This window comes from Marmota flaviventris, chromosome 9 (genome assembly GCF_047511675.1).
Source record: "Marmota flaviventris isolate mMarFla1 chromosome 9, mMarFla1.hap1, whole genome shotgun sequence".
Classification (NCBI taxonomy): Eukaryota; Metazoa; Chordata; class Mammalia; order Rodentia; family Sciuridae; genus Marmota; species Marmota flaviventris.
The window spans coordinates 102,189,016-102,212,340 of NC_092506.1; the positions used below are offsets into that span (position 1 = coordinate 102,189,016).

The following is a 23,325-nucleotide window of genomic DNA, read 5'->3' on the forward strand; positions in this document are numbered from 1 at the left end:
AGGTCTGGAGGAAGTGCCATTTAGTAGGGAAGCTGCTTCCATGACCCCCAGCAGGGGCCTCCCTGGGATTTCTGATGCCCTCTCCCACCTCGCCCTTCCAGCCTGGGGGCTCCAGCAGCATCACAGCCTCCCACAGCTCCGGAGCTCAGCCCTGCCTGGGGAGACCAGGGGCTTCTGTCCCCGTCTCCCACCCTGTGTGCTTCCTGCCCCCTGGCTGGCTTTGATCCATTTTATTCCAGATATGCCTGAGCTCAGAGCAGGTCCTGAACCCCTGCCAAGTTTCCTGGGGTGCTGGTCACCGTCCGGATCAGCTCATCCCTGTCACTAGAGGCTTCTTTCCTCAGGTGTAGGGCATTGCCCCAGTATTCTGGGAGGTTTCTGGACCGGGGACAGCTCTAGGTAGATTTCTTTGAACTCAGGATTCTAGTGATGACCCAGTGACCGTTACAGACTTCCAGAGATTCCTCTGTGCTCTCGTGGATCTCCTTCCTGTGTGTGAGCATGGAGGTGTATGGAGGTCAGATCTAGGCTTCTAGGTCTCCTCGGGCTTTTGGCAGAATGCTGCAGATCCAGTGCTCACCGTGACTACAGCATGTGTCACAGGGCAGTGGGCGCGACTACCTCCGTCTCCCTGGGCTCTGGGTGCTAGGACTCAAGCAACTAGGAATATTTACCTGGAAAATAGTAGGTACTCAATTTGTGCTTGTTGGGTGAGTAAATGAGTGGACGTGTCTAGATATCATTTCCTGAGGTGACCTCAGTGGTGGGCTGGGGTGGTGGGTGAGGAGGGGATGGGGGTTCATCTTCAGGCCCTGCCTTTGAATTGGCATTCTGGAACCTGGAATATGTCCCTTGGTCCTTCCCATGCTCAGGCCCTGGCTATCACAGTGACAAACCAGCTCCTGAGGTTGAAAAGCCCATGGACCCTTGTCAGCAGTGGCAGGGGCGGGGAGTAGGACATGCGGGCATGGCAAGGTGGCTGGGGAGGAGGCCCAAGAGCTCTCAAGTTGGGAGGGCCATGCCCCTGGGCCCGATGACCAGGGCCCGACATTTTTATCAAGGACAGGATAACAACAGAGTGAAATCAGGCAGGGAGATTTGGTTCAGGCAAGGGGAAGACTCTCTCTCTCTCTCAGTAGATAATGGAACAAGTTACTAAGGCAGGTTAATTCATTAATTAACTAATTCATCTAATATTTATGAAATGCCTGCTCTGTGAAGGCATCGTGCTCCGTGTGGGCTGAGGAAGCAGAAACACCCTCAAACTACAGAAAAAGCCTCAGGAGCTGCTCAGTGACTGGAGAAAGGAGGGCACTCCCCCACCCCCAGACATGCTGTGATCTCAGGGCGCGCACCCTCAAGATACACAGATGGCCAGTCAGAGCAGAGGGAGATGTCCAGGGGCAGACTAAAGCCTCCTGGAGCATGTGGCATTTGAACTGAGAGTAGGGGACATACATGCTTGTAAAAAATACGAGGGGTGAGGGAGAGGGAGGAGGCTGAGCCAAGGGGCAGAGGCCAGCTGGGCCAACGGAGGTACAGTTGCAGGAATGATGTGGGTGGCCACTGGCGAGGCTACAGAGGAACAGTAGCCAGCACCCATGCTGGGGACTGAGACACGCAGCCAGCTGGCCCAGGGCTCCTAGAGCACCATTGTCCTATAGGAGGCAGATGACCAGAGGTCCAGGGCAGGCCCCTCACTCACTGTTATGTGAGAGCCTGCCCATGCAGGCATGGGTGTCTGTGACACTGTGGCTGACATATCCCACCAAGGCTCCAGAATAGCATTCTGACCCCCCTTAAGTCCAGGAACATGCCATGGCCTGGAGGGACAAGAAAGCCTGGCGTTCCTGGCTGCTTCTGCACAGCTGGCTGAACTGAGCAGGAGTGCGGTGGGCAGGGTGTGGAGGCTCTTCACTGTGTGCACATGGCGCCCTGCCCAGATGCAGGGCTGCTTTCTGACCTGTGTCTCAGCTGTGCCTTCCCTAGTGCTCAGGGGACAGACAAGAGCTCATTGAATGGGTTTGTCCATTTCCACCTCTGGGAACTCAGTCCTTCAGGGGGTGAGGTCTCTGACCACCTCCCCCTGGGCATGACTAGGGGCCTCTGTGACACTGAGTGCAGCCCCCAGTCCTCCTGCCTGAGTCACAGTGTTTCGCCAGCACCTGGCCGGGATGCAGGTTTGCCACACAACCCAGGATTTCTCCCAGGGAGGCCTGCTTTGGCCAGTCACCTGTAGGAAAATGCTGCAATGACAGAGATCAGTGGGCACAGTGAGCGAGAAGATACAGTGGCGGTGGCAGTCCATGTGGTGTCTGGCCACCATAAAGACTTTATAGCCACTTGTTTGTGAGTGTCACACAGTGGTGACCACCAGCCCAGCCCATAAATACTTTATGGGGTCTCTCATCATCTGTCTTCGAGGCTGAGCCTTTTATTTACTGCACCTGCTAGCAGAGTGTGCACGGCAGGAAGTCAGGGCCTCTCTCTCCAGGCAGCACGGAAATGAGAAAGAGCCACTTCTGGGCCCAGGGCGCCTGGGTTCCAGACTCATCTACCCATTCAAGTTACCATGCATGAGTGACCTTCTCACCACTACCCTGCCTCTGCCTCTGAGTCTCAGCTTACTCATCTGCAAAATGGACCATACAATCTCTGAAGTCTGACACTGACCTTCCAGTTCTGACAAATCTTATATTTTAGGAATAATCATAACTTACTTCATTTTTTACCACAACCCCCTCCTCTCAGGAAGACCTTCCCTGACTACCCTCTTTAACATCGTAAGTCCCTCTGCCTTCCCTGGGCACTCTCATCCCTGATCCCTGGTTGACACCCCATATCTTGTATGTATTTGATTTGCTATCCCTTTCTCCACTAAACTGCAAGCTCCCTGAGGGCAGGGAGCTTCATCTATCTTCAGAATAACTGTATCAGTAGAACCTAAAATAGTGCCTGGAATATACTGAATGGGAGTGGTCATCATCACCACCACCATCTTTGCTAGCCCCGTCTGCTCTGTGAGGAGGTTGCTTGCTCCTATGTTCCTGGCTCCCTTGGCTGGGGAAACAGGGTTGCTGGCAGCAGCTTCCTTGACTCCCCTTTGCCCCCAGGTGCAAGTATGCAATCTCCTCCTGTGGAGCCTGTCTCACCCGCCTTGCCCGTGTTTTCTAGTAGGATTCCTTCCAAGCCTCCACCTCCACCAACAGCAGGCCGGCATTCAGCCAGGTGGCTGGTCCTTAATGCCCTGTGATCACAGAATCCCCACCTCATTCATTAGGGTGGAGGAGGGTCCCTACCAAAGGCTCCCAGGCATGTGGAAGGGACCGGATGAAGCCTTAGCAGAAGCTCTTCATTGCCTAGGTAGGGGAAGAATGGCTGTGGATAGGGGTGTGGGTATGTGGGCTGAGGGAGTCTGTGGTGTGTGTGCCTTCTTTTGCTTGCTCTCCATGGGGGCCTGGCACTACCTCCCAGACCTGGTTCTGCTGAGCATGAGCAGAAAGCGCCTCATGCCCCCCTTTTGGCTCCCAAAGCCCTGGAAGGCTCAGATGTAGGGATGGAGATATTTCCTCCCTGAGCCAATGCCAAGGGGCCCCAGATGCAGCCCCACCTTCCTGGTTAATTAAACATTCAGCCAGTGTCCAGGGATGCTTTTATGCCACATTATTTTTCAGCTACAGGGGGCCCTGAAGTCACCAAGTCTAGGTTGGATCTGTGTGTCCTCTTGTTAGCATCCTGCTAAGGAGCTCTCCTGAAACCCAGAGATGAGGTGCTTCCCCTGTGGCTCAGTGTGGCGGGTGCCAAGCCCAGGCAGTCCTTGAAGCAGCCCCTACCCTCTCCCCTGCTCCTCCACCTTACTGGGCCCCAGCAGGCTCACTTGGGCAATATTTCAAATGGACCCACCTGAAGGCACCTTTTTTGGCATAGGAAGTGGCTGGGGACAGGAGGGCATCAACAGAGTAACATTTATGTAACTGCTAGCACGCATGTATTGTACGTTCAAATGCGGACAGGCTCGCGTGTCACTCAGAAGCATGAAAGTGCACATAATGTGTTCCCATGTGTACATGCCTGTGCACTCACACACGGGTCTCTGCACATGCATGTGCCTGTGTGCCAGTGTGTTTGGCTCTTCTCAGCTCATTGTTTGAAAAATTCATTAGAAGATGAGCAGTCCCGGGGGACGGAGACAGCAGTTGTTTTCTCAGCTCATCGGGTAGCCTGGGTTTTTGTCCACCCTGCCCTCCAGCCTTTGGCCCCACAGAGAAGGGGAGCTGAAGTGGAGGGGACTTCAATTTTATCTCAAGCTTTTAGTGCCCTGTCCCGCCCTGTTTTGCCCTCCTCTGGCTCCCTGCGCTGATCCCGGAGCGCTGTACGCTTTCCAGCCAGCAGTAACAGTAGGGTTTGGTGTGTTACCCATGGGCCCATCCCTTCCTCCCTATAGTCAGGACCCCTTGCCATGCCCAGGGGCGCCTTCTCCACCCCCCACCTTTGGTAGCTCTTGGAAGAGCACAGCCGCTAATCAAGCATCGTGATCATAATCAGCTTTGATGGGTTCTTCTGCAAAAGTGCATTCTAATGAGGTGGGGAGAGGGAGTCAGCAAGAGGGTGGGGATGGGGGCCCTGAGCTTTTGGAGGGGTGGGGGCAAGGGGTCCCAGAGCCCCTCATATGAATGAGGCTTCTTGGTCTAGAGAGAGAACAGGTGACCCCACCCCCTCTAAGGCTGCATTTCAGACCCTGATGGTGGGGAAGGGGGAGGGCGTGTGCATAAGCCTGTACATTGTACACACACACACACACACACACACACACACACATGCCTCCTCCCTGGGCTGGGGAGACGCTGTCACTCTGCACTATCACAACAGGCCCAGCGAGTCACTGAGACGGAATGCATCAGATTCAATTCATTAGGACTGATCGTTCCCTGAATGGGCTTGAATAATTGATGAGCAGAAGCAGCTTTCAGGATGTTCCGAGTACTCAGAGGCTCGCTGGGGCCCTGTTATTATTATTTTTTTTTTATGCCAACAAACCCGGCCAAATGCTTGCTGGTGCGGTTGGGTGCAGGAGTGCAGCAAAGGTTAGATGTTTTAATATGTGCTGTTTACACTGTCCGCTCGCGCTCCACTGCCTGTAACAGAAATGGATACGGGCAGCAGGGTGCCGGGTGGGGGCCGCTGCGCTGGGCCCCACCACTACCAGGCTGAGTTTCCCAGGATGCCAGGGGAAGGATGCGGCCTGGGGGGTGGTGAGGTTCTCACTGGCATGCAAGGACCCTGGGCTGGGCCGAAGTGTCAGGCAGAGAAGGGGTCCCCCGCGTGCCTCAACCTGCCTGCGGTGCCATGGTGGGGTGGGGAGGTGGAGTTGTCAGGGTGTCCTCTCCCCTCCCCAGGCCTGAGATGGCCACAGACCAACCCCAGCTCTGGGGGCTTAAAGCACGGCTTCCCATAATTCACTCCAACCCAGACGAATGTCTCAGTTACAGTTCAACAAACACACACCGTCTGGCACTGTGACAGGTGGTGGGTACATGAGGATGCTTGTGACGGCCCCTGAGCACTGATCAGGATGAGCCCGATGACAAGGAGCACAGGGAGAAGCTGACCCAGCCTTTTTTCTGCTCCTGCTCAGTTTCCCCAGCTGTCCTGCAGGCCCTCCACCTGATGGCCCCTGGTCATCACATGCTTGAAGGATCAAACCAAGTGCAGCATCTGTCCCCAGACCCCTGCCCCCAGACTTCCTTCTTCCTGTCCACAAGGCCTCTGTGCAATCTTGCTTCCCTTGGAGCAAACAAGACCCCAGCTCTGACCTTCCCTGTGTTGGCCCCTGCAGGTCTTAGGGTCTTTCCAGCTTCTACCCCCTGCTTCCCTGGGGTGGCAGAAATGCCAGAGGAGGGAAGTCCCCAGGTGACCAGGGCTCTCAAAGGTCTCGGGGACTCTTCTCTCTTCCTTCTCCCTCCTCGGTGGTTCTGGAATCTATTTCTTCATTACTGAGGTGGAGAAGGGGACAAAGTTCCTCTGGGCCTGACCTCCCATCAACCCTGGGTCACTCCCTGACCTCTCCTTAGTCAAGCCCAGCAGGATCCACTTTCCCATCCTGTCCCCAGAGAAACAATGAAGGCTCCTTTCACACACTGTCCAGAAAAACTCCAGGCCCGTCAGTCCCAAAGAAGGGGCTTCACACAGCTGCATGGCCCCAGAGCCACGGGGACACAGGCATTGGTTCATATATTCACTTACTTGCTCATTTATAGTCATTAATTCATTCATTCACTGATCTATATAGACTTACGGAGTGGCCACCATGTACCAGAAACATAGGCCTCACCCAGGTGAGCACAGAGGCCTGGGGTGGGGGGGCTACTCCCTTCCAGGCATCAGGTGGCACTAGCAGATAGCAGGTCCTTCCCCATTCCCGTAGTGGCAACCTGGGACAACCACTCTGTGCCCTGGAAGGAAGCTGGGCAGCCAGTGCTCCTTCCACCTGGTCTCCTGTTGCTGACCACTGGTGTATCTCTCCTGAGTTCCTGGTGGCCCCATCCTGACATCAGGGGCCTGATATAGCCTGCCATCTGTGACCTGAGCCTTCTGTCTGTGGTGACCTGCCTCCTCTTTGTAACAGCCCCTGTGCCCCTGGGATCAGTGTGGCCAAAAGAGGAACCTGGAGGTAGAGTTCCCCACATCCTTCTTGTGTCCACCCGGATCTTCCACCTCCTTCCTTTCTTCTACACGCCAGGCTGGTCCCTCTCCCTTGTCCTTCTACTCACTCACGATTGTCTGCGGCCACCTGAGCTATGGCTTGGAAATGGCTGGGGCATCCTGGGAGGCTTGGGGTGAGGGTGGGCAGGGGCTCTGGCTGGAAGGAAGGCCTACCTTTGACAGCCACGTGGACACTCTGGCTGATGGACAGCTGGGGCTGGATGAGGACGCTGCACAGGTACTCCCCTTCGTCCATGCCCTTCTGCACGTCAGTCAGCTTGAGGGTCCCGTTCTCAAATACCACCTGGCGGTGGTTGTCCGGCAGCAGCAGGGCATCCTTGTACCACTTGATGGAGTAGTAGGGGTAACCGATGACCCTGCAGTTGATGAGGGTGTCCCGCCCGGCGACTGCTGTGATGTTCCTCATTGCCCGGATGCTGGGGGGTCCTGAGGCGTGGGAGGGAGGAGGCGGAGAGGAGGGGCGAGCGGTGCCGTCAGCCAGGGACAGCCAGGCACCACCCTGTGGTACTCTTCTCAGTTGCTTGGCTCCTGAGACTTCTGGGGGTGGAAATTTGGTGGGAGTAGAGGGAACCCTTTTTCAAGACTAAAGGCAAAGGCTTGGATTGGGGTCACCCATTATCTCTCCAGGACGCACTGTTACTAGTGTCAAATAGCTGCGAACAAACGTGTGCCATACATGGCTGCAAGAAAAGTCCGTTACCCAAACAGGACAGGGTGTGTGGCCGAGACCACGGCCTCACCAGGAAGCAGCTGGGATTTGGGAGGGCAAGTCTTTAGTCATGAGAAGTCAGGATTGGGGGTTAGAGTGGACGTGGGGCCTCGTGTTATTTCCACTCCACTTCTTCACACTGGTCTCGTCGTACCCAAAAGGAACTCTCTCATGCCAACTATCTGTAGGTAATAGGACGGTCTCCACTGGATGAACTGGTGATTTTCTTTTATCAGGTAAATGTGTATTATGGGTCCCTGAGGAGGGGTGATAAACGGGGGCTCTGTCACACTGGCTGGGGGAGAGAGTGTCTTTAGTTGGGACAGCTGGGCAGGTGGCAATATGGCCATGGAAGCAGGGCTCAAAGGCCCTCATGCAGGGGCAGTGCTAGAGAGAGCCAAGGAACTCTCTGGGCTTCAAGTCCCCATCCAGAAAATGAGCAGCAGGACTGGGGAATCTCCCAGGGCCCTGCAGCTCTGTCCCCTTTCCAATTCAGAGAGGAGGGCAACAGAGTGACCAAAGGGGAGGCCTACATTTCTCAGGAGGAAGTTGGCCCTGGAAAGTTTGGCATGAGCCTGTATTTCTGTGACCCTTCCCTGCTCCCAGGGTAACCACTAGCACCCCTGGATCAGGGCCTTTTCCTTTTTCCTCCCCCGTCCTCCTCGGTACTTGTGTTGGGGGTCACTGATAGGGTCAGATAAGGACCAGTTAGACCCAAAGGGCTGCAAAGAGCATCAGAGACTGTTCTCACCATGGTGACTTGGAGAACTGAGATAGGGGATGATCACCTTGAAGACCCCTACCAGCACTTGTGGGGAGGCCTCCAGCCTCTGGACACACCCAACTAGCCTCAGCCCTCTACTTTGTATATGTGTGTGTATAAACATGTGTGATACTGGGGACTGAACCCAGGGCCTCCCAGCACTCTTCCACTGAGCTACACCCCCAGCACATTTTATTTTATTTTGAGATGGGGTTTTGCTCAATTGTCCAGGTTGACCTTGTATTTGCTATCCTCCTGTAATCCCTGCCTCTCAAGTAGCTGGGATTATGGATGTGTGACAACATGCCCAGTTTGCCTCCTTCTCTTGATGACTTGGACTTTGCAGGAGAAGCCGACACCTGGCTCCTGGCTGCTTGCCCCTCCTGGAGCTCTCAGGGACTGGCTTAGTGGGGGCAGTTGGGAGCACAGCTGAAGCATATTTAGGTCAGGCCTGGCCCCCCTGCCCCTGCTCTGTCTCTATCCTTACAAGGCCCTGGTGGGGCTGGCAGATGGTAGCTGGTGCATAGCTTACTGGGGCCCAGAGTGATTTGATGGGGGGATCAGGGTGGGGAGGGTGGGCAGGCTGAGCAGAAGGAGGAAGAGGAGGAGGAGGAAGAGGAGGAAGAGGAGGAGAAGGAGGAGGAAGGGGAGGAGGAGGAGGAGGAGGAGGAGGAGGAGGGAGGAGGGAATGAGAATGGGTGAACTATACCAGACACACACTCACACACAAGAATGGATGGTGGGCTTGTGAGGGCAGGGCGATGGCGACAGGAGAGAGGAGAGAAACCTCTACTAAAATCAAAATGACGATTAATAATAAGTACTAATCACAAGAATAATGGTAACCACAGAGATGGCAAAGGAACTCAAAAGCCTATTCTGATATTTAAATGTAGACAGGCACCTCTTACGTTTATTCGCGCCTGATATTCAGCACTGCCCACCGAGTTCCGAGCCGTGCACCGGTACACGCCCCCGTCGCGGATCTGGGGGCCTGTGACGTTCATGTGGCTGATGGTGGTGCCATCGGACATGGTGTACTGGTTGGTGCGGTGGCTTCCATCCCGCACGATGGGCTCGTCGTCCAGGGCCCAGGTGACCGTGGGGGGCGGGGCGCCCTTAGCAGCACACATCAGCGAGAACCGCTCCCCGGGGTTGACCACCTTCTCGCTGAAGGACGAGGCGATGCGGGGTGTGCCGTCTGCAGGGAGCGAGGAGCCCCCTTCAGGGTCACTTAGTCACAGAGAGACTTCCCCCAGGCTACCCCACCCTGGCAGGGGAGGAGGCAAAGCAGTAGCCATAATGACAATAAAGGACTGTCCTGTGCATCAATTCACTTGCTACGCACAGCCCTGGGAGGTGCCATTACTACTTGTTCGTGGGTTAAGACTCCTGGGTTTGCTCTCCACCACTTGCTGGTGCTGAATCTTTGGGCATAGTACTTAACCTCTTTGAGTCTTTCCATTTTTTACTGGTGTGAGATGGGGGTAACAGTGACAATGATTATCCGCATCTCATTTGACACCGGGAGGAGTAAACGAATTAATGCATTGAAGGTGCTTAACTATTAATGCCTCTCAACTTTTCCTCGTCTGCCTCTTTCTCATTCCTTTATTAATAAAGATGCTGAGGCTTGGAGGCAACCTCATGTAGAGCTATGTGTGGAGCAGGCCAGTCCCGTGGAGTCTGATCCAGGGCTCTTTGCACTTGACTGTGCCAGTGGAGGGGGTGGGGCTGCGGTAGCCCCTTTAGCAAAGTGCCTTAAGTTGGAGGCTTAGAATGCAAGTTTCCCAGAGGCGGTGGAAGTGGGGAGTCTGTGGCTAACCAAGTAAGCTTAGATGAGACAATTAACTTCCACGGCCCCAACTTCCTCCTGCAGAACTCGGGAGATGTCATTACTAACCACGGCCATCTTTCCATACAAGGTTGTCGTAAAGGATTAAAAGGGGTTAAAGTATACCGTGCCCCATCAATATGTACAGTTATTATGTGTCAACTAAAAATAAAAAAATGTAATAAAAATAGGCGTCAAGTACTTTAAAAAGTGAAAAAAGAAAAAAAGTAAGGCGAATGTAACACAGCATTCTTTACATCCCGTTTAAACAAAATGCTGATGTTGATCAAGACTCAGCCAGTCTGCCAGCCCCCATCCCTTTTTCTGGGGGAGACCCTTACCTAAAACCTGGGGATAGTCTGGTGCCTGGCAGAGCCTGGGAGTGCCCAGGGAAGCACCTGGCTATTGGCCCTTCTTCTTCTGCCTCCCCACCCCACCCCTCCTGCCCGTTCCTCACCTTCTCCACTCAGCCCTTCTGACAGCCTCTTTTTCCCATTTGCCTCCTCTCAACTGGCCACCAGTGGCTGTCTGCTAGGATCTCTGTCCCTCCACCCAAGGCAAACAGGTGGCCCCCTCCAAGGGAAAATGAGCTGGATAGGGTGGTCTGCTCCCTGATGGGGGATTATTCGGACAGGAGGTCTCCTGAGATGAAAGGTCCCCATTTCCAACTAACCTGCACTGGGCTTGTTGGGGAGAGAGACCAGGGAATGGGCAGACAAGAAGAGCAAGGGCCAAGGGAGGGCGAGAGGCCAGGGCTTAAACACAGTGGGTGCTCAGCTCCTGTGTTCTGAGGAGTGAGGACCCGTAAGCCACGGCAGTGAGACCTGTGCAGGAGCCCGTTCCTCTGGACTTGCTGGAGTTTGGTATCTCTGTCAGAGCACTGAAAAATCCTTGAAAGGAACAGAACTTCTGGGTGTTTTGGTTTATTTTTTGTTTTGGGTTATCATGAAGAAGAATCTGGGGAGCCATTCAACTTGTTGGTAAGACAGAGCTTCTGCCAGCCCACATTGCACCTTTGTCAGATCATCAAAAGGCGCCTCCTCTGTGTGGTCACAGCCCACCGCCAGGGCGTGTGACTTGGCAAATGGAGTGCAAGCTGGATTTTAGTTTTCACCCACTTTCTTGGCCAGGCAACTTGAGCAGTAAAAAACCTAAAAAATCATACACTGAGGTGCTGGGTGAGGACCCCCTGGGTGGCAGCTTTAAAGAGAGAGAGAGAGGTGGAAACAGAGACCCATGTGAAGAGATTTCAGGTTGGGAGAAGATTCAGAAGTCCAGAGGTTCCTGGCACTCTCCTGGCCTCTGCAAGATTGAAAACCTTCAATATGCTAAAGAAGACCCCTCAGGTAGTACATTTCTAGCAATTTTGGAGGGCAAAGGCTATCTAGTAGGGTGGTGAAGAGCTTTGGGTTTAAATTCCAGCTCTGACCCAGAGCGTGGGCAGGTGAAGGAAGCCTCAGTTTCCTCAACTGCAAAATAGGCCCATGGGAGGCTGAAGAAGACAGGGGACCTGCCTGGAGTGTAGTGGGCACTGGACCAACACCTCCTAGCAACACAACCACCTTGGGAGAGGGAGGGGGACCTGGCAGCCCCGCCTCGCCCTGCCTGCCCTGCCCTTCCCTCTGCCTGGCACCCAGCTCACCCTCCAGCACGATGATGGCGAAGTCCTGTGCGGTCTGGGCCTTGCGCGTGGCGAAGCACTGGTAGGCCCCAGAATGGCTCTTCTGGGCCGAGGTGATGAGCAGAGTCTCGTTATTGAGCCCGCGGATGGAGATGGCCTCGTCGGGCAGCACCAGCTCGGTGTTGCGGTACCAGCGGATGGTGAACTCCGGGGACCCCGTCAGGGCACAGGAGAGGATGACCGTGCTGCCGATGCCGGTCTTCAGCTTCTTTGGTGTCAGGGTCACATGAAGGGGTTCTGGGCCAGGCCAGGTGGGGAGACATGAGGGGAAAGGGGGCGGGAGAGAAAGAAAAGAAAGGGGGCTTACAGTGGGTGGAGGTCAGGGGCCCCGGCTGTGGCAAGGCCTGGTGTGGACAGGGCCGGGAGTTCGCTCCACCAGGTCTTGGCTGATTCATCTGCTAAATGGGGGGCATCAGGCCCCAAAACTCAGCATAGCATTCCAGTCCCTTAGGGACCTGGGGAAACTGTCACCTTCCCTGCCCTCTCTTGTTGCCACCAAGGCCAGATACTCTCTACAGCCTCAACAACTGCCTGTGGTTCCTGCCTCTCCTGCACTGCTTCTGTCCCCAGGGCCTTCCACCTAGGGTGCTCTGCCTAATTCCTGCTCATTCTTCACACTGAGCTCCTGGTTCCCCTCCTCCAGGAATCCCTCCTCCAGGAATCCCTCCTGGACAACCCTCCCAGGTCTTTCCATCACCTTGTTTCTTGTCCTTTGAATCGTGAGCTGCTTAGGAGCAGAGTGATCCCTCTCAGTTTTGTCCCTACCAAGATCAGAGCCATGTTTATTGTCTGACCAGATGATTGGTTTCCAGTTGCAAGAAGACCTCTCTGTCTGACCTCCATGGGCTTGGGGTTCTTTAAGGGGCTCAGGCTGCAGGAGCATGGGGTCCCTGCGAGATAGCCTGCTGATGAGAAGAGATGGCAGGCCATGAGGGTCAGGTGTGGCCAAAGCAGACCTGACTGCACACGTGGCTCTCTTATCATTACCCAGAGCCTCGGCCACTGCCAGGACATGTCAGTGCACAGTGAGGCAGGTGCCTCTTCCTGTCCCAGCCATCAATTAGAGCTCTCAGGGCGCTCTCTGCTAGCCAATTCTCTTGGAGCTGTCCCTGCACAGGTTTGGTGGCAGAATAGTGGGGTATGGGAAGCATTGCTTTTCTCTCCATGAAACTGGCATAGAGGGGCTATAGAGAGACTGGAGAATGGAGAAAAGACATGTTACTTCCCCTGGAACCTGGTTGTCCAGCAAACCCACTGGGAGGCAGGGCAGAGAGCTGAGGAAGATGATCAAATACTATGCGTATGGCAGGGTGGCTGTGCACACATCTGAAGGTGGTTCTTTGCTGCACATCAGTATGAACGTACTGGATATGAGCACGTTGCAGTGATGGGTACCACAGACATGTATGAATATGTATGGGGGAGCAGGCATGTGAATTTTGGATACTCATGCCTGTGTCTGGGTGAGTATCTGCTTGCCTGCAGGTATTGGGGCAGGAGCTGTGAATATCACTCTTCCTTACAGTCAGGTTTGCTGGTTTTCCAAGGATTTGGGGGAAATGACCTCCTGATCTTATTCCTGAGACTCTGTGTGTGTGTGTGTGTGTGTGTGTGTGTGGTGTGTGTGTAATAGGAGGATGGGGAAGGAACTGAAGATAATGTTTAATTAAACTTATTTAGACACTGATTAGGGCCAGAAGGGGGTTACCAATGCTGATCCTTCTATCTACCCACTTAGCTGTCCAGGGCTGGCTTATATGAGATGACTCCCCAGCCCCCAAAGCAGGGCTTACAACATTTTATAATGTGTTCTTCTCCTAGAGCATTTTTTGGGGGGCTCTTTCTGTGCTTCCAGCTTCACTGTGATGTGTGGGGGCAGGGCCTCTTCCCAGCACTGCAGATACACACAGGTCAACCCTCAAGACCCTGGTCCATGAGACAGGAGCCTGGGCTGGGAGAGTTAGACACCAGGCTAGGAAGCCAGGAAAGGTTTGCTGTGGTCCTCTGGCCCACTGGAGGGTCTGAAGCCCTGCAGTCCGTGCTGATGAGATGGGCGACGGGGTGGGGAGAGTGTTCTCAGCCAACCTTCATGGCAGAATGCACCTCCCACAGGATGGGGATGGGGCCATCTCTGGACGGCCTGCTCCTTCTATTCAGGTTGAACGACCTTCATGATGTCCTTGGATACAACATTCAGGGACTCAGGCTAGTTATTGCTGCCCCTTGAAAAGTGGGATTCCCTGAGAGTCCTCAGGGCAGCCTGGAGGGGAGGGAACTCTGGATGCCAGAGCTGGAGGGAGCTTCCTCATCTGATAGGTGGGAACCTGAGACCAGGTCACACCAGGAAGGGGCAGAGCCCAGGGATGAGCCCAGGTCTCACGACTTGTCATCAGGTTTCTTTCCCTGGGATTAGCCCCTCTGCCTCCTTCTCTGCCTGCTTGGGGGCTCCTTGCAGGAGGGGCTCCTGCTCTCCACAGGGTGTCCTGGAGCCCTGGGGCTCTGTGCTGGGGGGACAGGAAAGGACTAGAACTGATATCCAGCTGGCAGCTCCTGGTGCGGCTGACTTGGGTGCTTATACCCAGTGTCTTGTCTGATGGATCAGTGCCTCTATCAATTATTGTTAAATGTCACCCTAGGATGGGGACATATGTCCTGTCTAATGGATTAACATCAGCATTGCTTCCCTTAGTTTCAGACACTGCCGCCTCCCAGCAAGCCAAGAAGCCCTGCCCTTGAGGAGGCTTGTCACTTCATTCCATTTGACCCCTGGGGGTAGGAGGATGGTTGGGATCATTATCCCATTTTACAGAGACTGACACTGAGCTGATGGTCACAATTCTGTAATCTGCCCAGAGCCTGTCCCTATCTGAAAATGCCAGAGCCGAAAGGCAGGTCTTCTGGCTTCGGTTTTCCAGGACACCAGCTGCCCTCCCCGGCCAGCCAGGAATGTCCCCTGGGGCCAGCCAGAGCAGATGCAGTACTGGTGGCAGCCCTCCCCGTTACACGGTGGTACTCTTTAAGGTCACTGGGGCTGCAGAAAGGGTTTCCTCGACTTACCAACGACTGTGAGGAGGCCTGTGGCCTCTGCTGAACCGAAGGTGTTGGTGACTTCACATATATAGGTACCGCTGTCCTCGGTCCGCAGGTCACTGATGGTCAGCCCTGTAATGCGTTTGGTCCAGCGGCTATCAGCGGGGAGGGGCCGGCCGTCCTTGAGCCAGCGAATGGCAGGGATGGGGTAGCCAGAGGCGGTGCAGGGCAGCTCCACCGTGCGGCCAGCCCACACTTCCTGGGAGTGGAAGCCATCCAGGATGGTGGGGATAGACTCGGCAGGGTCTGGAAGACAGAGAGGGTCAGCAGCCTTGGCCAGCCTGGGTAGGGGGCAATGGGGCTGGGGGAGGAAGTATCCAGACAGGAGCTGTGTCCACCGGTGCCCACCATGAGCAGTTCCCAGGTGGCTCCAGACAAGCCTTTCAGGGAGGATGTGTATCTCCCGTGCTCTGGCCAGGCGGAGCCCCTGAGAACCATGCTTAGGAACAGGCGTGGGGGAGAGGAGAGAATCTGGTGGAGTTCAGGACTAGGATGACAGAGAGGCAGATGGAACAGAAGCAGGCAGAGCACGGGATGCAAAGAGGAGCGTGAGACTGAGAGCCCTTTCACCCAAAGTCTTGGAAACAGTGGCCCTGGGGCCGTGAGGCTCCGGCTGTCTGCAGTTTTCAGCCCTTGGTAAGTCTAGTCTATACCTGGGTCTCCAACTGGGCTTGGGGGGGTGCCCCTCAAGAAAGGGGAGACAGCGTTCCTGCCCTTGCTCTGCTTCTTCCTACCTTCACTCTGGGCAGACTTAGTTATGCCCAGGGCATTTCTGTTGGAGCCCAGATGATTCCAGGAGTGGATCCCTCCACAGAACCCCCACCCCCACCCCCACCCCCATAAGCCTCCTTTGTGTTGCAATTCCAGACCAAGAGGAATCAGCGCCCACGAGACCCGTGGTCTGAGCCTGAAAAAGATCTAGGCCTCTGCGGATGGGACTCAGTGTGTGTGACCCTTGTTACTTCTACGTGGGTGTCCCTTCTGCTCTCAGTCCAGCCTCACTCTAGTGACCTCCCTGCTTTGGAGCCTCCTCAGGCCCCCCTTTACCTATACGTACCCCAGCTTCTTGTCCTGAACCCCACGGCCTACTCTGATCTGGCTCAGTCTGCTGCCTGGCTTGCTACACGCTTCTTTACCTTCTATCTCTAGGGTTCCCACGGTGGCATTCCAGGTCACCTGGATGCCCAGCTGTTCTCTGCACAGTCAACTCCTGGTCCTCTTGCACGGTCCAGTTTCTATGTCCTCTTCTGCATACTCCCCACCTCTGCTGCTCTCCCTGGGCTCCTCTAGAGTTTGCTTTTTCTTTCATTTTATTTTCAAACAATCCCCACTTCCCCAGCCCCTGTCCTTTTTAAAAGAAAAAGTTAAATTTTTTTTTCTTTTGAATAGGTAATGTGTGCAGATGGCAAGCTTCAGAGGAGCAGACAGTGAACCGGAGTCTTCCACAACCCTGGCCTCAACGCTCCTCCTACCCCCAGAGGCAGCCACTGTGGTCGCCTCTTTTCCAACAGCAGCCCCAGGCCACATCCTTCTTCCAGGAAGACTGTGGCTCCCGAGGCAGTGTTGACCCACAGTCCTTTCTCCGTGCCTGCAAGGAGCAGGGCCCCAGGCTGTTGAACCATCAATGTCTGGGGGGAGGAAGAAGGGGAACTGGGGGCACTCAGGAGTGGAACTGGCCAGCAATTGGATTTTTCTAGATAAAATCTCACAGTGTAGAATTTTATAGATGGGAGGAATAAGACAGCTGCCTTGGGACCTTGGAGGGCAGAAAGAGATGAGGTCGCTGAGACCAGAGAGGTGAGGAACCGCCTCAGAATCATGGCAGACCCAAGATCAGAAACTAGGTCTCCCCTCACCCTTGCTTGGTACATGGGGTCCAACATGGAATAATTTCACATTCTGAAGGTTGCTTAGGAGTGAAAGGTGAGCACTGCTGACCTTCCTGGTCTCCCTTCCCAAATGGGAAATGGCTTCTGTCCTCAGCTCCTGTCCCTGGAGAGGGGTGGGGCCGGGATTCTCTCTGGGCCAAAAGGCTTTCCAGAAGAATGGAGCCTCTCCTGCCTTCCAGTGCTCAAGATGGGGTGCCTGTGTGGGCAGGAGCCCAGGCTGGGAGTCAGGAGGGCCCCGTGTGAGTTCTGTCCAGGTGGCTGATGCGCCTTGTGAACTTGGACGGGAGCCTTCAATCTCAGAGCTAAGTGTCCTCATCTGCATGGTGATGGCGGGGCCTCCAGATCGCACAGGGGCTTTTGCAGGGAACGATGGCGCACCGTGTGTCCAAGTGGCAGGGCAATGACTATTCGGTCCCACCCTCCCTCCCTGCCAGATTCTGCGGCCTCTCCCCCACCCCCACCCCGGTGGGAATGGTTGGGATAAACAAACCCGGTGCCAGGGAAGAATTACTCAATGTGACACTTAATTGATGCAAAATACACAAATTCCGTGGCACACGGCAGAATTTACAAGCGGAGAGGCCGCCAGGGCGGTGGAGGAAGGGGCGGTGGGGAGGGAATTAATCACCGAGGCTCAGGCGTGAAATTAAATTCTGAGGGAAAGAAACCTCTTTCATTACTCTGAAGCAGAAGTAAAACGCTGCGGCGTGTGCACGGCGACAGCCTGGGGGGACAGGGCGCTGGCAGCACCGGTGCAGGGCAGGCGGGACGTGGGCCTGCCCGGAGAAATCACGGTGAGCTGAGGCGGGGCGCGGCTGGAGTCCCAGGTGTGGGGCGGGGCTGGGACCTCCTGCCATGGCCGGGGAGCAGGGAACCCAGCCTCTGCATCTGGCTCGGTCCTGTGTGAGCTCAGCCTGGGCTCTCAGTCTCTCTGGTCCCCGATTTCCTTCTAAGATGGTAATGCTCATCCCACTGGTTGTCTTGGGGACTCAGCGAGTTAGTGCACCTGAAATCAGTGGCAAACTAAAAAGGGCGTAGGTCCATGGAACCGCCGTTATCAGGGTGTGTTTTGAAAGGCTCAGACTGCTACAACTTCCTCCTCTAACATGGAAATACAGAAAAATGGCAGCCCCCACCTACCACCCCCATCACTTTGGGGCGGCCACAGCACAGGACCACCAGGACCAGCACGAGGACCCGAGCTCCTGAGTGCTTCCTATGAGTCTGCTCCATGCTAGGCATTCTGCAGGGCTCCCTGTTTCCTTCTCTCCACCTCCCAGTGCAGTGCATTTCACCACTCCCATTTTACAGATGAGGAAGCTGAGGCTGAGACCTTACGTATTTTATGTTAGGTTGCATATGTGGCTACTGAGCAGAGAGGCTGAGGAGGAAACTTTGTTCTGATTCGTAAATGCCCTTTTAACAATAAACAGCGTCCTGTCCCCCCAACATACATGGAGTGAGCACCGACAGCTGAGTGCAGACAGCTCCTGCCCTGACCATCTCCAGCAAGTGGCCATCAGTCTCATTCCCACCCTTTCCTCTTCGGGGAGTGGATCTGAGGGGTGGGAGTGCCCTGTGGCTCCCCGCCACACTGCCTTGCTCCAGTATCTGTTGCATTCTTGCGGAGACAAGCAGCTTGCAGACAGGCGGCCTTGTCACACCACATCACATCACATCAGGGCCCCACGTCACTGCACGGGGCCCCTCCTCCCTTCCCCTCCGGTCCTTTCCCTTCAGCTTCCTCATCTTCCTGTCTCCTCTACCTTCCTTTGTCTTTGTGTGTGTCTCCCTTCTGTTGTGCGGTCGTCCTCTGTCATCCTCTCCCCTCGGGCTGCCAGGGCACCTTCCTATCTCTACTCTGCTTCTCCGATCTGGATTCATGTGTGAGTCCTCCAGGGGTCTGGTGGTCTCTCTCCCTCCTCCTGCCCCCACTTCCCCACAGCTGGTGGTGCATGAGGAGGAGGAGAAAGCTGGGCACATCCTTCAGCTTAACAAATGTTATTTTTTGAGGGACTCTTGATTATTACCCCCAAAACTGGAGGTCCAACCAGCCGACTAGAGAATGAAGGGACTCCATTACTGTGGAGGAGGATGGAGCGGGCCTGCTGGAGGGGGAATTCTCTCTCACATTGTATGAGAAGCATGCAAATGAGATTCAAAACACCATACAAACAAGTTCCAATAAATTGGAGGTGAACTACTCAGATACAAGCAGTTAGGAATTGGGCTGCGGTTTCAAAAGTCAAGCCGTAATGAAGGTGCCGTGTAGCACAGCCCCGTCTCCTTCCCATACAATAGCCTGGGTTCTGTTGGTATTGATTGACGCCATAAATATTTCCTTGGCACCTACTATGTGCTGGGCATAGGGCCAGGCACTGAAGACACAGGGTTGATCAGAAAGGCTGGTAATTGCCCTCCTGTTCCTGCTTTCCTAGTCTTGTCTCCAAATGACAAAGGAGAGAGGTCCTGCAGAGAGCCCTTTGTGATCACAGCTGATCTCACCAAACTGCAGAATGCCAGTGGCAGACAGAATCAGAAGGGTCCCTTAGTCTAGCTCCTTTTCCAGAGGCCTGGAGGGGATGTATGACCTTGTGGATCTAAACCCCAAAAGCTCACTATTACTTCATTCTCTTTCCAAAAGCCACTCCAGTCTCACCTACTCAAGAGAGGGGTTTTCAAACTATAGGTTGCAAGCCACTGGGGAGGTTGTGGAATCCATGTAGTGAGTTGCAACAGGCATTTAGGAAAACCAAAATAGGCCGGGCACAGTGGTGCACGCCTGTATTCCAACAGCTTGGGAGGCTGAGGCAGGAGGATCATGAGTTCAAAGCCAGCCTCCACAACTTAGTGAGACCCCTAAGCAACTTAGCATGACCCTGTCTCTAAATACAATACAAAAAGGGCTGGGGACATGGCTCAGTGGTTAAACGCTCCTGGGTTCATTTCCCAGTACCGAAAAAAATAAAAATAAAAGCAAAAGCAAAATAGGATAGAATAGGATAGAAAATGCAAGTTGCATTGCACAGTGATGACAAAAACGTCTGCCTGTGGCTGGCTCTCAGGAAAGTGTGGAGACTACTGTTCCAGAAAGCCTTCTCTGAAGGGCACAAAATGCCTTCTTTACTCTGCTACACGCTAGAGGTGGGCACCCAACTGGCCCCTTCCGAGGGGGACCTGCAGCTGGACAGAACATGAATTCTGGTGGTGGCTCTCCCTGGTTAAATAGCTGGGGCAAGTTGATTGTCTTTCCTTAGATTTGGTTTTCTCATCCGTAAAAATAGGGAGAACAGCATACACATCTCAGAGGGCCGTGGGTCCCTAACAGACAACAAATAGAGACGTCCTGGTGTCCTGGGGAATTCTCTCAGTATCAGCTTCCATCCCTTCCTCAGAAGCTGCAATCACTCCAGACTTAGGATCCTTTAAAAAATATGCTGTTTATAAATTAAATTCTGCCTGCTTTCAAATGCTGGGAGGTGGCCTCAAACAAGATACATGTGCACTCCTTGATGAAACAGACTCTTAAAAAACACTTGGAGATATGAGGAAATGCAAAAATGCCCGGAACCTAGACCAATAGTTACTATGTTTGAGTATCAGATTTTATCCATGAGCTTCCTGGCAGGGAAGGCAAAAAGAGGAAAGGGAGGGTGGGTTCATAATCCTTGTGATTAGGTAAATAGAAATATATCAGCTCTTCAGGACAGCTAAGTGTCCTCTGATGCAGACTCCTAAAGAGAATTTGTCCTCTAGTCCTTACACTCAGAGTACACAAGCCCCAACTGGACCAGGTCTTGCTGGATGGTCTCTGCACCAGTGTTCTTTAATCTCGCTCTCTGAGTGCCCCAGTACACAGGGGACTCCCAGATCTGTGGTAGGGACGTGCGGGGTCCCAGGGATGGGCTGGTGTCCTTCTTCCTGGTCTGCTCTGCTCCACCGCCCTCTGGCTTACCTGTCACGGAGAGGCGGGCCCCGTTGCTCTGCCGCGTCTCCCCACTGTACTTGTGCTTGGTGATGCAGCGGTAGGTGGACAGGGCGTCCTCTTTTTGCACGTCCGAGATGTACAGCCCGCCGTGGTGAGTAATAAAAAATCTGTTTTCTGGAGACACAACCAGGACAGAGTTGGTTACTCCCTAGCCTGGGCCACTGGCTGACTGGCTGACAGGTGGCCTTCTTCCTCCCAGGCGGGAAGGGAGGTGGTGGGGGGGATAGGAAAGCCCAAGGGTGAGGCCAGTACAGCCTCCAAGGCTGGGGCGGGGCGGGGTGGGGTGCCATTGCTAATAGACAAGGACTTTCCACACACAAACAACATGATGAATAGAAATTACAGTAATTGTTTCCTTAAGTGCAGATGCCTCAGGGTTTGAGGGAAAGAAGTGGGGTTTCAGAGTCAGAGATCCGGGTCCAGACCCAGCTCTTCCTCTTATTAGTGGTGACACCTTGGGAAAGTTACTTAACCTCTTTGAGCCTTGTCTGTCTAATGAGGTGCAAACACTTTGCAGGGTGGAGGTACAGATTAAGAACCAGGTGTCTGGCACATAGAAAGGGCTCCCTCGGTGAACTTCACTCCCCATCTTTCCTATCTCTTTACAAGAGTTTGCAAAGCCTTTTCACATTCGTTTTTTGGCTGGCTCTTAACTACTGTTTGAGATGTCTCCATTTCCCAGAGGAGGAAACTGAGACTCTCGGTGAAGTGACTGGCCCGGGTCACACGGCAGACGGTGGCTTGGAACTCCATCTTCGGCATTAACCCACATCTAAGGCCTAAATCCTCTTTGCTCAATTTAAGTCATTTATTCACTCCACAAACAATTGTTGAAACTAAGCTCTTGGAGGAGTGGGGCCATGGAGATACGCCATGATAATTCAGCACACAGTATTCCAACCTCCATTTTGTGCAAGGCAAAGAAAGGGAAGGCTCTCTGCCATACTTCCCCGTCACCAGTGCAGCCATTACTGTCAGGACTTGGTGGGGAAGTGGGAGGACAGGCAGGAGGCTCCACTAAGAGTGGAGTGGCTTTCTTTGTTCTAGGCCCTAAGGCTTAGGGTTCCTCAGGCAAGCGAAGAGGTGCCACTCCCACTGGGAGGGGCCCCTGGACTCAGGGTGTAAAGCAGCAGGAGAGAATATAATGTTGAACCTGCAGGAGGGACTGGTCAACACGGGAATTCCTTCCACCTGGGGCCAGGGCGACATCCCCTCAATCAATGATGAGAGCTCTGGTTGTGTCTCACCCTATTAGAAATATCTGGTGGTGTCCCACCTCCAAGCACAAGTTTAAGATTTTGAGCATGTGCAGGTGGGGACCTCACCAGAGGACACTTTCTGACAGTGGAAGCTGTAGAATTTGGAGGTTGAAACGTTTAATGTGCAGACAGTATCTTTGACAAGGTTTCCCAGCCTTCGTTTGAATACCTCTGGGTCTGGGGAACTCACTAGCACCCCCCACAGTCCATTCTAGAGTTAATAGCTCTGACTTTGGAAGAGTTCTTCCTCAGTCACCGCTGGTATCCTCAGAGGCGCCACAGGTCCTGCTTCTGTACCCTGGAACTCTGTGGAACCAGCTAAAATCTGTGTTCCTGACCTGTTCCTGCCCAAACGGGATGGCCCCTGTAGTGGCCTTTGGTTTTTCTTCAGGCTATGCAGGCTTAGGACTTTATTTTTTAATAGTTATTTATTTTATATGGTTTCAAGTAATTTCTTTTATATGGTTTCAATTTTGAGCCTTGTCTGTATAATGAGGTGCAAACACTTTGCAGGGTGGAGGTCCAGATTAAGAACCAGGTGTCAATCTGCTCTCTTGCTTCTGAATAAACTCTGGTTTATCTAGAAGTCTCCTAGCTGTTCCCCTCCCCCTTCCCCTTCTTTCTTTCCTCATTTCTCCCTCCTTCTCTCCTACACATCTCTATACAGCGCTAGACCCACCAGGAGCCAGACACTCTGCCAAGTGTGGGGATCTGACAATCAGACTCCACTGGTGGCTGCAGAACTGAGCAGGACTCTGGATCATTAGGGGGAGCGGGGGCTGCCGAGTTCCTGTGCCTTTCTTGCGCTCAACTAAAGACCAGTCTTGTCTCTGAAGCTCTGCCCTACCTCTCTCCCTCTCTTCCCCTCAGACAGTGGTTCTGTGGGCCCAAGTCGGGGCCTCAAACCCATAGGGCCCTGGTCAGCTCTATCTGCCGGGGGGTCCTCCTCCACCATCTGGCAGGTCTCCAGTCCTCTGGATCGTGGAGTTTGGGGGACCCCTGCCCTGCCGCCTCTAGCACACAGACCACAGCTAATGCAGACCCCCACTCAGTCAAGACAGCAGAGGGAGTGAGCTGAGCTCGGCTGCGGCAGTTGGAGAGAAACAGAGGACACAGTGAGCCTGGCTCCCCCACTGGACTCTGTGTGTGCCATTTTGTCTCCATGTTGTGACATCCCAAAGTCAAATGTGGAAGCTCTCCAGTAATTTATTATGTAATTGGGACCATAATGCAGATCTACTGGAGGGTGTTGCTGCCAATCACAAGTGCCAGGGTAGGGCTGGGGTGGTTGGTGGGTGTGGCGGTGGTGGGGTGAGGAAAAATAGGAAAGACGAAAATCAATGCTGGCAGACCACAGGTGCCCCAGCCCAGGACAGTGAGGACCCTGAG

General features: G+C 54.0%; 1 protein-coding gene across 1 annotated transcript in view; it reads right to left on the bottom strand.

The window, feature by feature from the left end:
- Dscaml1 (DS cell adhesion molecule like 1) overlaps window positions 1–23,325 on the bottom strand; it is a 301,271-nt gene that overhangs the window by 67,401 nt on the left and 210,545 nt on the right. The window contains exons 2-6 of the mRNA XM_027930592.2: window positions 20,645–20,791; window positions 14,768–15,046; window positions 11,672–11,947; window positions 9,100–9,396; window positions 6,877–7,149 (exon numbers count right to left, since the gene is read on the bottom strand). Of these exons, the coding sequence (XP_027786393.2) occupies window positions 6,877–7,149; window positions 9,100–9,396; window positions 11,672–11,947; window positions 14,768–15,046; window positions 20,645–20,791 (1,272 nt within the window). The remainder of the gene's footprint in view (window positions 1–6,876; window positions 7,150–9,099; window positions 9,397–11,671; window positions 11,948–14,767; window positions 15,047–20,644; window positions 20,792–23,325) is intronic.